The following is a 13,532-nucleotide window of genomic DNA, read 5'->3' on the forward strand; positions in this document are numbered from 1 at the left end:
TAAAAGCTGGACAGTGTTCTAAGTCTCTGTGGAATATGATAAAGAACAAGACATTATTTTTGTCTTTAAGGAACCCACACTTAGTAAGCAGCTAAGTTGAGAAACAACTGCAATTCGGCACACATAAGTCCTGTGATCCTTTGTATACATATACAAAGGAAGGTGGTGGCACAAAGAGGCACGAGAGCACAGGCTTTGAAGTCCAACAGACTGGTCTGAATCCGAACTCTGACATTTATTAGCTATACAACTTTGCACAAGCTATGCACTTTCTCACTAAGCCTCAGTTCCCCGTCAGAGATGATGCAAAAGTTACTTACCTCACAAGGTTATGAGAAGTAAGACAATGGTTCTAAAACACCTTGAACAAGGCCAGATACACTGTAACTACTCCGTAAAAGTAACCTATTTGTATTAAAAAAGAGAATTTTTAAAAAGCTGTATAAAGTATACTTGAGTGGGTCTTAGAAGACAATTAGGGGAACGGAACTCTAGGAAGAAGAAATGGTATGTACGGAATCATGACACAGTGTAGGATTGCAGTAAATTGTAAGTTTTTTCTTTTAAATCTCTCTCTCCATCCTATTCTAAGAATTTAAGTTACTAACCACAAATACTTCAATATAGCTGAAATATAAAATGAAAGACACCCATGGTAAAGTTGGAGAGGTAAAAAGGGACCAACAGAAGAATTAGGGTAAAGAGGAGAAAATTAAGACTAACTGGATAAGGAATGAGCAAACGGAAGGAATCTATTGTGATTCTCAGGTTTCCAACTTGACTCACTAAACTGATGATTAGCCATGAAACTAGTCAGGATAAGGAGCAAAAAGGAAGAACAGGTTTGACAGGAAAGATGATGAAATTATTTTTGGACATGCTGAATTTAAGATACTCTTCAGTAACTTGGGTGGTAGTGTCTAGTAGCCACTGGCAAATAGACCAGGAAAATAGGTCTGGGTTGGAGACAGATTTAGGCATTGTTGGGAGATTAATAACATCACCCAGGGAAAATCTAAGAGTAGGAAGAGAAAATAAATAAAGAAGCATATCTTCTCAGATACTAATATTAAGGGGCAGATAAAGGAAAACTAATGAGAAGTTCAAGAGCTAAAAGGATAACTAAGAGCTCTTCAGGAACAGAGACTTTGTCTAATTATTACGTATTCCTAGGCTCTAGTACAGGAGGTAGTCAAAATAAAAATCTAGAGAAGTTGGGTAGGATGAAAACTAAGAGATATCTAATGGATTTAGCAATTAGGAAGTTGTTACCTTCACAAGTGCACTTGAGTGGAATGAAGGAGGCAGAAGTTAGACTGCAACAGATTGAAAAGGAAAAAAAGACATTAAATAAGAGTCTATTCTTTCTGAAAGCTTGACTGTGAATGAGAGAAATAAAATAGGATACATCAGCTAGAAGAAAACTAAAAGGTTATTAATACAATAATTTTAGGAGAAACAGATTCTTCCTGATAAAATAAGAGAAAATATAAATGAGTGTTTATGAGTAAAACATTTAAATATACAACAGTTTTAACAGAATCCCAAGTTGCTGCTAGTCATACGTAATTACTTACATAGTATTAAATAAAACATAATTCACTGATAAAGAACTAAAAGGAAAGCAAAATATCAAAATGTTGATATAGTGGTCTTTAAGTAGAATTAGTTCAAGAATTAGTTTCAAGTTCTCACTCAATATTTTCCAAATTTTAATAATGAGTTTGTATTCCTTGTATAGTGGTCGTGGTAGGAAGTAGAAGACAATAAACTGTACCAAAATTAATGGTATTTCAAAGGCAGAAAAGATTTAAGAGATTCTAACTCAACGAAGACAGGCCACAGAAGAGGTGAAATATAAGAAGACTGGAAGCAGGAAAGAAATGGAAAGAAAAAATAAAACCAACACAGAAATGAAATCTTAACTGCACATGGCATAAAGGAGTACAAACACTGCTGAAAACATAGTAAAGGACATGGACAACAGTACTGAGAAAGGCAAGCAAGATATAAATGAACTCTGAAAACCATAAAACATTGTCAAAAGAATTAAAGAAGATCGTCTCCAAAGGCAAGGGAAACAGGAGTAAAAATGAACTACTGGGACTTCATCAAGATAAAAAGCTTCTGTACAGCAAAGGAAACAGTCAACAAAACCAAAAGACAACCAACAGAATGGGAGAAGATGTTTGCAAATGACATATCAGATGAAGGGCTAGTATCTAAAATCTATAAAGAACTTATCAAACTCAACATCCAAAGAACAAATAATCCAATCAAGAAATGGGCAGAAGTCATGAACAGACATTCCTGCAAAGAAGACATCTAAATGGCCAACAGACACATGAAAAGGTGCTCAACATTACTTGGCATCAGGGAAATACAAATCAAAACCACAATGAGATACCACCTCATACCAGTCAGAATGGAAAAAATTAACAAGTCAGTAAACGACAGATGCTGGCTAGGATGCAGAGAAAGGGGAACCCTCCTACACTGTTGGTGGGAATGCAAGCTGGTGCAGCCACTCTGGTAAACAGTATGGAGGTTCCTCAGAAAGTTCAAAATAGAGCTACCCTACGACTCAGCAGTTGCACTACAGGGTATTTACCCCAAAGATACGAATGCAGTGATCTGAAGGGGCACCTGCACCCCAGTGTTTATAGGAGCAATGTCCACAATAGCCAAACTATGGAAAGAGTGCAGATGTCCATCGACAGATAAATTAATAAAGAAGATGCGGTGTGTATATACAATGGAATATTATGCAGCCATCAAAAAATGAAATCTTGCCATTTGCAATGACGTGGGTGGAACCAGAGGGTATTATGCTAAGTGAAATAATTCAATCAGAGAAAGACAATTATCATATGATCTCATTGATATGTGGAATTTAAGAAACAAGGCTGAGGATCATAGGGGAAAAGAAAAAAAAATGAAACAAGATGAAATCAGAGAGGGAGACAAACCATAGAAGACTCTTAATCTTAGGAAACAAACTGAGGGTTGCTGGAGGGGAAGGAGGGATGAGGAGAAGGGGTAACTGGGTGATGGACATTGGGGAGGGTATACGTGTTGTGATGAGCACTGGGTGTTATATAAGACGAATCACAGACCTGTACCCCTGAAGCAAATAATACATTATATGTTAATTAACTGAATTTAAATTTTAAAAACTTTTTAAAAATTTACATGAAAAATTAAAGATCTAAATAAATGAAAAACATCCCATGTTCAGGGATTGTAAGACTTAACATTATTAAGATGGTAATACTCCCCAAAATGATGTACAGATTCAACACAAATCCCTATGAGAATCTCTTGAGTTCATACAAATTGACAGATTCTCAAATTTATATGGAATTGCAAGGCACCTAAAATAGCCAAACAATCCTGGAAAAGAATAAAGTAGGAGGACTCACACTCTCTGATTTCAAAACTTGCTACAAAGTAACAGTATGGAAGGCAGTGTGGTACTGGCACACAAATAGACATACGGATCAAGAGAATAGACTGGAGAGTCCAGAAGTGAACCTGAATATTAATGGTCAACTGATTTTTGGCAAGAATGCCAAGACTATTCCACGGAGAAAGAACAGTCTTTCCAACAAATGGACCTGGGAAAATAGGGCAGCCAGCTGAGATAACCCTTATCCCACACCAAACATAAAAACTTACTCAAAAAGAATCAAAGACATAAACGTAAAAGTGAAACTATAAAACTCTTAGGAAAAAAAACACAGGGGTAAGTTTTTATGACCTTGGATTTCACAAAAATTTTAGATATGATAAACTGGACTTCAAAATTTAAAACTTTTGTGCTTCAAACGACACAATTAAGAAAGGGAAAAGACAGCACAGAACATGAAAAATACTTGCAAATCATGTATCTTATAAGGAACTTGTATCTAGGATATGTAAAGAACTCTTAAATTCAATAGTAAAAAGACAACTCAATTAAAAATGCGGGAGGGGCACCTGGCTAGCTCAATCAGCACAGCATGCAATTTTTTATCTCGGGTCCATGAGTTTGAGCCCCACACTGGGTGGAGAGTTTACTTTTAAAAATATAAATAAATAAATAAATAAATAAATAAATAAATAAATAAATAAATAAAAATGGGGCAAAGTAGCTAAAAGACATTTCTCCAAAGAAGACCTACAATTCGTCAACAAGCACATGAAAACATGCTCAATGTCAATTACATCTCAAAAATGTTGGAAGAGAAACAAAGCAAGCAAGCAAGCAAGCAAGAAAACACTTGACATCATGAGTCATCAGGGAAATGCAAATCAAAACCAGAATGAGATGCCACCTCATACACACTAAGATGGTTAGAATTAAAAAGTCAGATAGATAATAACAAGTGTTGAAGAGAACATGATGAAATTGGAACCCTCACACTGGTGGTAGGAATGTAAAATTCCAGCCACTTTGGAAAAGTTTGACAGTTCCTCAAATGAATATACATAGGGCACAGAATTATCATATGACCTAACAATTTCACTCCTAGGTATATACCCAAAAGAAATGGAAACCTATGTTCACATAGAAACCTCTATGTAATTTATAGCAGCATTATTCTTAAAAGCCAAAAAGTAGAAACAGTCTAACTGTTCATCAATGGATAAATGGATAAACAAAATGTGGTTTATCCATACAATGGAATATTATTTAGCGATAAAAAGGAATGAAGTATTGCTATCTGCCACTTTAACATGGGTGAACTTTGAAAACATTACGCAAAGTAAAAAAAAGGGCAGTGTCAAAAGACCATATTCTACATAATTCCATTCATATGAGAAAGGCCATAATAGGGAAATCTATAGAGGCAAAAGGTAAATTAGTGGTTACTTAGGGATGAGATGGGGGTGGGGTGGGGAATGGAAGCAAGAGGATAAGGGAATAATAGCTAAAAGATATGGGGTTTCTTTCTGAGGTGATGAAAATGATCTAAAATTGACTGTGGTAATAACTGTACATATCTGATTATAGTAAAAACCACTGGTTTTTAAATGGTGAATTTAAATGGTGAATTGTATGACATTTGAATTATATCTCAAAGTATTAAAAACATAAATGGAAATGTTGAGAAAAAGTTTAAAAGGATTAACTACTCTTGTACTAAAGAAAATAAAAAATGGAATTGTAAGATATTAAGAAAATAAATGCAACAGGAAGCCTGTAACCTACAGAACACAACTAAAGCAGTATTCAGAAGAAAATTTTTTAAAATAATTCTTTAAAAATATTTTCATTTATTTATTTATTTGAGAGAGAGCGAGAGAGCACAAACGGGGAACTCTGGGATCATGACCTGAGCCAAAGGCAGACGCTTAATCAACTGAGCCACCCAGGTGCCCCTGGAAGAAATCTTATAATTTAAACACTTAGAAAGAATGAAAAGAACATTAAGCATTCAACATGAGAAGATAGAAAAACAACCACAAAAATGAACTTAAGAAAAGCTAAACAAAGGATTTAAAACAATGAAAGAGAAAGTAATAAATAAGAAAACGGTAGAACTAATTTAAAAAAATCCAAGAGCAAAAAAAAAAAAAAAAAAATCCAAGAGCTGGTTCTAAAATCCAAGAATCAAGAAAAAAACCCAGGAAATTTTTTTTTTTTTTTTAAAGATTTTATTTATTTATGTGACAGAGAGACAGCCAGCGAGAGAGGGAACACAGCAGGGGAGTGGGAGAGGAAGAAGCAGGCTCCCAGCGGAGGAGCCTGATGTGGGACTCGATCCCGGAACGCCGGGATCACGCCCTGAGTCGAAGGCAGACGCTTTAACGACTGCGCTACCCAGACGCCCCCCAGGAAATGTTTTTAATCATGAAAGAGTATCTTGCTCAACTGCACACAAAATAATTTTGAAAACTTGGATGAAATGGATTATTTTCTAAAATGATATAAGTTATCAAAGCTTCCCCCCAAAGAGATACATTGTAAGCAAATTATCATAAAAGTAGACATAACTGTCAAAGAGATCCTCTTTCCCCAAAACACTCAAGGTCCAAAGATTTCACAGGCAATTTAACCAAACCTTTAATTTCAATGCCATTTAGCCAGAGACAGAAAGAAAACAAACAAAAACAAAGAAAATTCTGAAGTAATTTTTATGAAAGTGGCATAACCCAACAAAGATAAAACACAGAAAACTGTAACGCAATTTAGCTTATGAGGAGTGATACAAAATTTCTAAATAAAGTTTAGCAAATAGAACTCAGCAGCACATTTAAAATAATATAAACGGTGACAAAGCGAGCTAATTCAGGAATGCAAGGATGGTGTAGTAATAGTAAATCTATTAGTACAATTCATCACAATAGTAGATTAAAGGATTAAAATTACATAATTTCCAAAGAAGCTGAAAAGGCTTTTGACAAAATTTATTCCCACATTTTTTTAAAGATTTCTTTATCTCATAGATAGCATAGGCAGGAGAGGGAGAGAGAGAGAGAGAATCTCAAGCAGACTCCCTGCTAAGCGTGGAGCGGGATACAGGACTCAATCTAATGACCCTGAGATTAGGACCTCAACCTAAACCAAGAGTCTGACACGCAAACAACTGCACCACCCAGGCATCCCAAAATTTACTTCCGTATTAAGAAATCTTAATAAAATGGCAATAGTGGACTACTTTAACATGATAAAATATGTACACTTCAATCTAAAGTCAGGTCTAATCTGAACAGGAAAGCACAAAAAACATGCCACTGAAGTCAGGAATAAGAGAAAGATCCACTACTGCCTTACTGTTTAATATTTTTGGAAAGTACTAGCCAAATTAATTTGACAGAAGAAAGAAGTAAGTATTAAAATTGGAAAAGAGGAGATAAAATTATCTTTATTTTGTAATAATGTAATCATTAAACTGCAAAGCCCTAGAAAAACAACTGGGCAACTATCATAGATAGTATTAGAATTCTAAAGGTGGCTAGGCACAACAAGATAAATGATACAATAAAAGTAGAAACTCCATTTACAATAGCAACAAAAAAGATAAAATACCAAGGGCTAAACATAACAAGAAATGTGAAAGGTCTTTATGAAAAAGCTTTAAAATGTTACTGAGAGATGTGAAAGAAGACCTGAACAAGAAGAAATGAATATATTCCCTGCTCCTGAACAGAAGTTTGAACCTCAAAAAGACATCAAATATCTCTAAATCAATCCGTAAATATAATGTTCTACCAATAAGAATATTAACAGAATGGGGGAGAGGAGCTAAACAAGCAAGAATAACCAGGAAAACTCTGGGAACTACAGTAAGACAGGACTATACTCAAAGAACGAGGTCATTAAGGTATAAATAGGTGAACTTATCAATGGAACAGAATAAGAGTCCCAGTAAGAACCCCAAATTATATGTAAGAACTTAGTACACCTATAGACAGTATTTCAATACTGTGATAAACTTGGTAGCCACCTGGAAAAATGTTGGATTCCTACCTTAATACTTCACATAATTTATATTTTGTATAGATAAGTGCATTTAACTTAAAGTTATAAAAGTACCAAGAAAAAACATAAGAAATTTCCTTTTAATCAGAAATAATAGTTAAACAGGGGAGGACTTTCTTTTTATGCAAAAAGTAAAATCCATAAAAAAACTGATAATTACAACTACAAAAAAAATTTTAATTTCTGCTGAAAAAATACACCAGAAACAAAGTCAAAAGCCAAATGACAAACTGAAAAATATCTGCAACACATATCAAAGACAACTAGTTTCCTTAAAACAGAGTTCCTATAAAAAACAGAATAATGAACAAAAAATATAACCAGGTAAATAAAAAAATATAAGCAAATGTTATAAATAAAGTTAACAAATACAGTTCTTATATCCATTGAAAAGATGATGAAAAAATACCTGTTAAATTGGCAATTTAAAAAAAGTTTGATAACCCACTCTATTACCAAGGGTATAGGAGGCCAGCACTCCAACACCAACAGTGAAACACAAACTGGTACAACCTCTATGAAAGCAATTTGACAATATCTATCAAAATTTAAATAGTACACAGCCTTTGACCCAGCAATTGCACTTCTAGGAATTTATCCTAGACAGACTCCCTCATATGCAAAAATGTATAGAGGGATATTCATTGTATCATCATTTACATCAGGAAGACCGTAAATATTTTAAATGCCCATCCAAACAAAGAAAGGCTACTGTTTATACACGCACGCGCGCGCGTACACACACACACAAACTAAATTTATCATTGGTTGCTTCTTAGGAAAAGAAGCCAATTAGCTGGGGTCAAAGGTAGAAAGAAAACTTGCCTTTTATCATATGCTCTTTTGTACTATTTGGGTTTCATGTCATGAGTATATATCACATTTCACATTTTTATATTGAGATTTCCATGCTATTTTTGCCCACCTTCACCAGTTGTTATATTTTTCCTTCTCTTTGTCAGTTTTTCAGATTTCATTAGCAGCAATGTTAACTGTTATCCCAAATAATACATTGTATTTAATCGAACTCACACAGTGAAATTACAGTAGTAACTTGGGTTCTATTATCCCCATGATCACCTTGTCCCTGAGCTCTATTTCTGCATACTTACTCTATAAAAATGTTCCCTGTTCTTTACTGAGTGTGTAGAGATTATGAGTTAGAAATCCAGGACCAACAAGCTATGAATTTATTGGTCTATGGGGCAAATACATAATCACTGAAGCATTTTAGGAGACAGCAAAAAGACAAGAAGCTGCTCAAACAAGGTTTCACAAAATACCACTTGTGCTCTCACCATGAATGCAGAGTCTAATCTATTTTTATGTATAAGAATTTTATTTTATCCATTTGTCCAGAGTCAATGGGGCTGTAGAGGATTGAAAACCCACTAATCAATCAAATTCACAAGAAACTAATTGCTTATATATAGAATTTGAGTATATGTATATGTGTGTATATGTACACATGTATATATGCTACTGTGTGTGTATATATATCAACAGTGTCAAATCCTGGGGCGCCTGGGTGGCACAGCGGTTAAGCGTCTCAGGGCGTGATCCCGGCATTCTGGGATCGAGCCCCACATCAGGCTCCTCCGCTATGAGCCTGTTTCTTCCTCTCCCACTCCTGCTGCTTGTGTTCCCTCTCTCGCTGGCTGTCTCTATCTCTGTCAAATAAATAAATAAAATCTTTAAAAAAAAACAAAAAACCAGTGTCAAATCCTGCATATCAAGGAATCACACATAAATGATAAGTATGTCCAAAGAAAACCACAAGGCACTATGAGTGTGTATAGGGAGAAGAGAATAAATCAGAGAAGGTCAAAGAAGGCTTTCCTGAAAACACAGTGTGATTGAGCTAAGTTCCAATGGAAGAGAAGCTAAAAAGGAAAAGAAAAAAAAGGAACAGAATGAGGAGTAAGAGAGTTCTTGTATGATAGATAGCATGTGAAATGCCCTGTGGCAGAAGGGAGCATGATATGTCTAAGGAAACAGAAAACTATCAAAGTGCAAACCATGTGATGTAGAAATAACTCGAGAATTAGACAATGCAGTGCCTTTAGGCGGTGTTTAAGATTTTTGCCTTACCCTAAAAGCAACGAAGAGCTAGTAAAAGGTTGTAAGCAGAGACCAGAACAGATTTGTGCTTTCAAAAGATGAGTGTGCTGTATGCATTGGAGGGCAAGAGTGAAGCAGAAAGACCCAGAAAGCTACTGCAGGGGGGAAAAAAAAAAAAGCAAGCAAGCAAGCTACTGCGAGAGACCTAAGTGAGGGATGATGGCAGCATGGACTGGAGTTATAGTAGAAAAATAAACAGAACTGGGCAATTAATTACACCTGAAATGCAAGGGAGAAGAAAATCTAAGGAAGATACCCAAGTTTCAGGTTTGCCTAACTGCAAGGAAAAAGATGCTATCACTGAAGGAGAGAGAGAACACTCCAGGAAGACCAGGTTGTTTTGTTTTGTTTCACCAGGGACTGGATAATGGGTGTGCAAAAAGTAAGAAAGTGTTCTGGACGCTTGGTATCTGGAAGTCTTGGTAGAGAAAGATGAAAAAAGGAAAATGGGATTAGAGTTCCATAGAGATAGAAAGTTAGTTACAAAAACTTAAAAAAGAAAAAAAAAATTTAACCTCCAGGGTCAGCCATAAAATGGGTCTAGACATTTCTATCCCTCACCAGCACCTAAAATCTTTTTAAACACCTCAATATACAACCTTTCAATCCGGGTGGGGAGGGGAGACTTAAAATGTCATGCTGGGGAAAATAATAAATTGGTGTAAAAGAATTTCAAATGTATTGAGATATCACATGTTCCCGATTCTGATAGTGAATAAATGACAGAGGCCACCTACTTGGGAAGGAAGAATGAAGCGCCAGTGAAGGGGAAAAGAAAGCAGAAAGAAAAGGCCGATCGCCCCATTACATGAATTTTTACAGCTTAAACACGTTTATCTTTACCTCTGGACAAATGGCTGTTTTTGGCGTTGTGTGCTAAGGAAATGCAGAAATAGCTCCACACCTAAGCCCCTTATCAGAAATCATGGCTTCCACTGCCATCACGTGGTGACAGTGAGGAAGTGCACCAAGCAGGTTCTTGGAGCGTGGGAATGCCTGTATCCAGCCAATGGTATAATTAATCTGAGATCAAAGACCTAAATATAAGTAGTAGTAGAGGGCAAACTGGTAATACTCTTTGGTAAGAGATTTATCTTCAAATCTGCCAATACACAAAAATATAAGTTTTCACTATTAATCTGGGATAAGAAAAAGGATTTCTCCTTTTTTTCTTTTTTTAAAGATCACGTATTTAGCAATTTCAGAATACCCAGTTTGAGACTATCACCTCAAACCCAACTCCTGGTATATTACATATTTGACTATTTAAAACTGCCTCAATGTTAATTTAATAGCACAAAGAAATTGTTAATGTGCATTTTTAACATGCATCAATAACCTCATTACGAACAAGTGACTGTCTCATTCAACGTGCAAAGTTCCTTTGTTATCTTCAAATTAACCAAATAATTTTTGACTACTTGGAAGTACAGGCATGGTAGTAAAAGGAATTCAAAAACCATCATGTTCTCAAAACTCATCGGTTAAACAAATACATCACTGATAAAATCAACTTCAACATTATTCACAAACAATATGGTGAATGATTAACACATCATTCCTGATAGTTCTCTTCAAGGTAGAAAAAAGCTTGCCCAATATAATATTTGACATTCTGTGCAGTATTTACTTCCCTATCTTCCCCCCACTACACTTCACTTACAAATGTATCTTTTTAAAATCGTCTGCACACACACATCGATTTGATTTGTCTTTGTTTTTTAAGGCATCTGAACTCAAGGATAGGAAACTGTAGGCCAAAATGTAAATAATCACATTGGGTCCATTTTCTCAATTCTCAATCGTCTGTTTTTATATAGTAGAGGCAGCATAATTTTGTCACTAAGTATATTCTTGATCTTCATTTTCTCCCCTTAAAATCCAGATCACGCTCGCCATTCTGCTCTGGACATTCCAAAATATTAATAATTTAACTAGTTTTTCCTAATTCTCTTGGTTCTGTTTCCCAAGCACATCCCAACAACCCCTCGCGTCCCCCCTACCCCACCCCGCGCCTTTCCTCCTCCTTTCTTGTCTCAGAATGCCTAACTCTTACACACTCGCGGTGGTTTTTACAAAATCACTCTTTGGAACGCTCTTCCCTCCTCTCTCCTCAATCTAGCACCCTTTTAAAAATAATTTCTCACAGCTAGGCGCCAATGTCTTTCTTTTACAAGATCAAACTGCGGAAGAGGACGAGACTGGGAACAGAATAGGCGAAACATTTGGGAATGTCAATGAAACAGCGGCCTCTCCTTTGAAAAGAAAACACAACTCCCAGCACAGAGCTTTCAACAAAGCAAAAATACTTCTTTTCGCTGTGTTCCTGCTCCCTCCCTGACCTCAAAGACACCTTTCCTTTTCTCCATGCCCCAGTCCCTCAGCTATGCGTGGGGCCTGCCTTTCCTCCTCCCAAGGAAAAGAAAACCAGGGAGAAAAGAAAAGGTAGCAGTCGCCTTCCCAGCGCGCCCGCAACCTGTCAGGACCCTGTCCCACGACTCACCTGGCAGGTGCGGCCGCCCGGAGAGTTGCACGAAGCGGTTCAGCTGGCCAGTCCCCCGACCCCCGCTGCCCCCACTGCCCCCGCCGGCCCCGCTACCTCCGCCACCGCCACCACTGCCTGCGGCGCCTCCTCCCCGCCGGCGGTTCCTGTCCCAGCCCTGGGCGGCCGACATGACCCGCTAACGATTGCCGCAGCCGGGTCCCGGCAGCCCCTGGCCCGGCGGCACTAGCGGAGCCTCCTTCCTGGGCTCCTCAAGAGACCCGGGAGACAGGGGAAGGGGGAGCGCCCTGTTCTCACTAGTGACCAATGACTGGCTTACTTGGTGACAGGCAGCCAATTGCCAGTCGCCTTCTTGGCAGGTGGAGGGAGGCGGGGAGAGACGTGGTAACCATAGCTATGGCTAAAAAAAAAAAAATGGGGGGAGAGAAAGGCAGAAGCAGCCACTCAACACACGCATCAACCGCGCTAAGCAAGCCCGCGTCGCGGCGACTCCTGCGGGATCAGGAGGGCCAATCGAAGGCCGAGTGAGAGAGGCCACTCCTGCAGAGTCCCGGCGACAGCCGGTCCTCCAGGCACGGTTAGGGTTCAGGAACTCTTTCCATAAACACCGAAATCAGAAATAGGATATGCACATCATACACATATTTGGGGGCAATACAGTGTTCCGCCGTCTTTGCAGACCGAGATCCCTTTCCCTGACCGTTGACATACACAAAGGGTCTGTTGGAGGAGGAAAAAACCAGAGGCGGAGTCGAAGCTTAAATGTTAAGAGTGAGGTATTCCTGGGTTTCATTTACCTTGTCTTTGAGTTGACTGGCTGAGCTCTTCCCTGATTAAATACAAGCCACCTCCTAATCAAACAATTTTAAACCTGGTTAATAAACATGAAAAAATGTTCAAGCTCACCAGTAATCATAGAAAGACAAATGAAGACCCCAACGAGAAACCATTTCTGGCTTATTACGTTAGTAAAGATTTTTAAAATAACTCCTAGCAGTGAGAAGAGTGCCAAGAAAAAGGTACTTTCAAAAAGGACTGATGGCTATGTGAAAATGTTTTTGTTCAATCAAACCCTTTTTTGCTCGTAGAAAATTTGAATCACCTTAAAGATAGAACCACAGAAATAGGTATGGAAGAGCGAGACTGAGGACAAATGCAGATGTACAGATCAGAAATTCCTATTGTCCCAAAATTAAACAGAAAACTTGGCTTTGGGGGCGCCTGGGTGGCACAGTCGTTAAGTGTCTGCCTTTGGCTCAGGGCGTGATCCCAGCATTCTGGGATCGAGCCCCACATCGGCTCCTCTACTGTGAGCCTACTTCTTCCTCTCCCGCTCCCCCCTGCTTGTGTTCCCTCTCTCGCTGGCTGTCTCTCTCTGTCTTTAAAAAAAAAAAAAGAAAGAAAGAAAGAAAGAAAGAAAACTTGGCTTTGAATTTACTG

At 37.7% G+C, this 13,532-nt stretch overlaps 1 protein-coding gene across 2 annotated transcripts in view; it reads right to left on the reverse strand.

Moving 5' to 3' along the window:
- KLHDC10 (kelch domain containing 10) overlaps positions 1-12,379 on the reverse strand; it is a 59,783-nt gene extending 47,404 nt beyond the window's left edge. For both annotated transcript variants that reach the window (XM_045792648.2, XM_045792646.2), the window contains exon 1: positions 12,093-12,379. In XM_045792648.2, the coding sequence (XP_045648604.1) occupies positions 12,093-12,264 (172 nt within the window). In that variant the 5' untranslated portion in view covers positions 12,265-12,379. The remainder of the gene's footprint in view (positions 1-12,092) is intronic.
- Between the last annotated feature and the right edge of the window lie 1,153 nt (positions 12,380-13,532).

Source organism: Ursus americanus, chromosome 3 (genome assembly GCF_024610735.1).
Source record: "Ursus americanus isolate L20-20 chromosome 3, mUrsAme1.1.p, whole genome shotgun sequence".
Lineage (NCBI taxonomy): Eukaryota > Metazoa > Chordata > Mammalia > Carnivora > Ursidae > Ursus > Ursus americanus.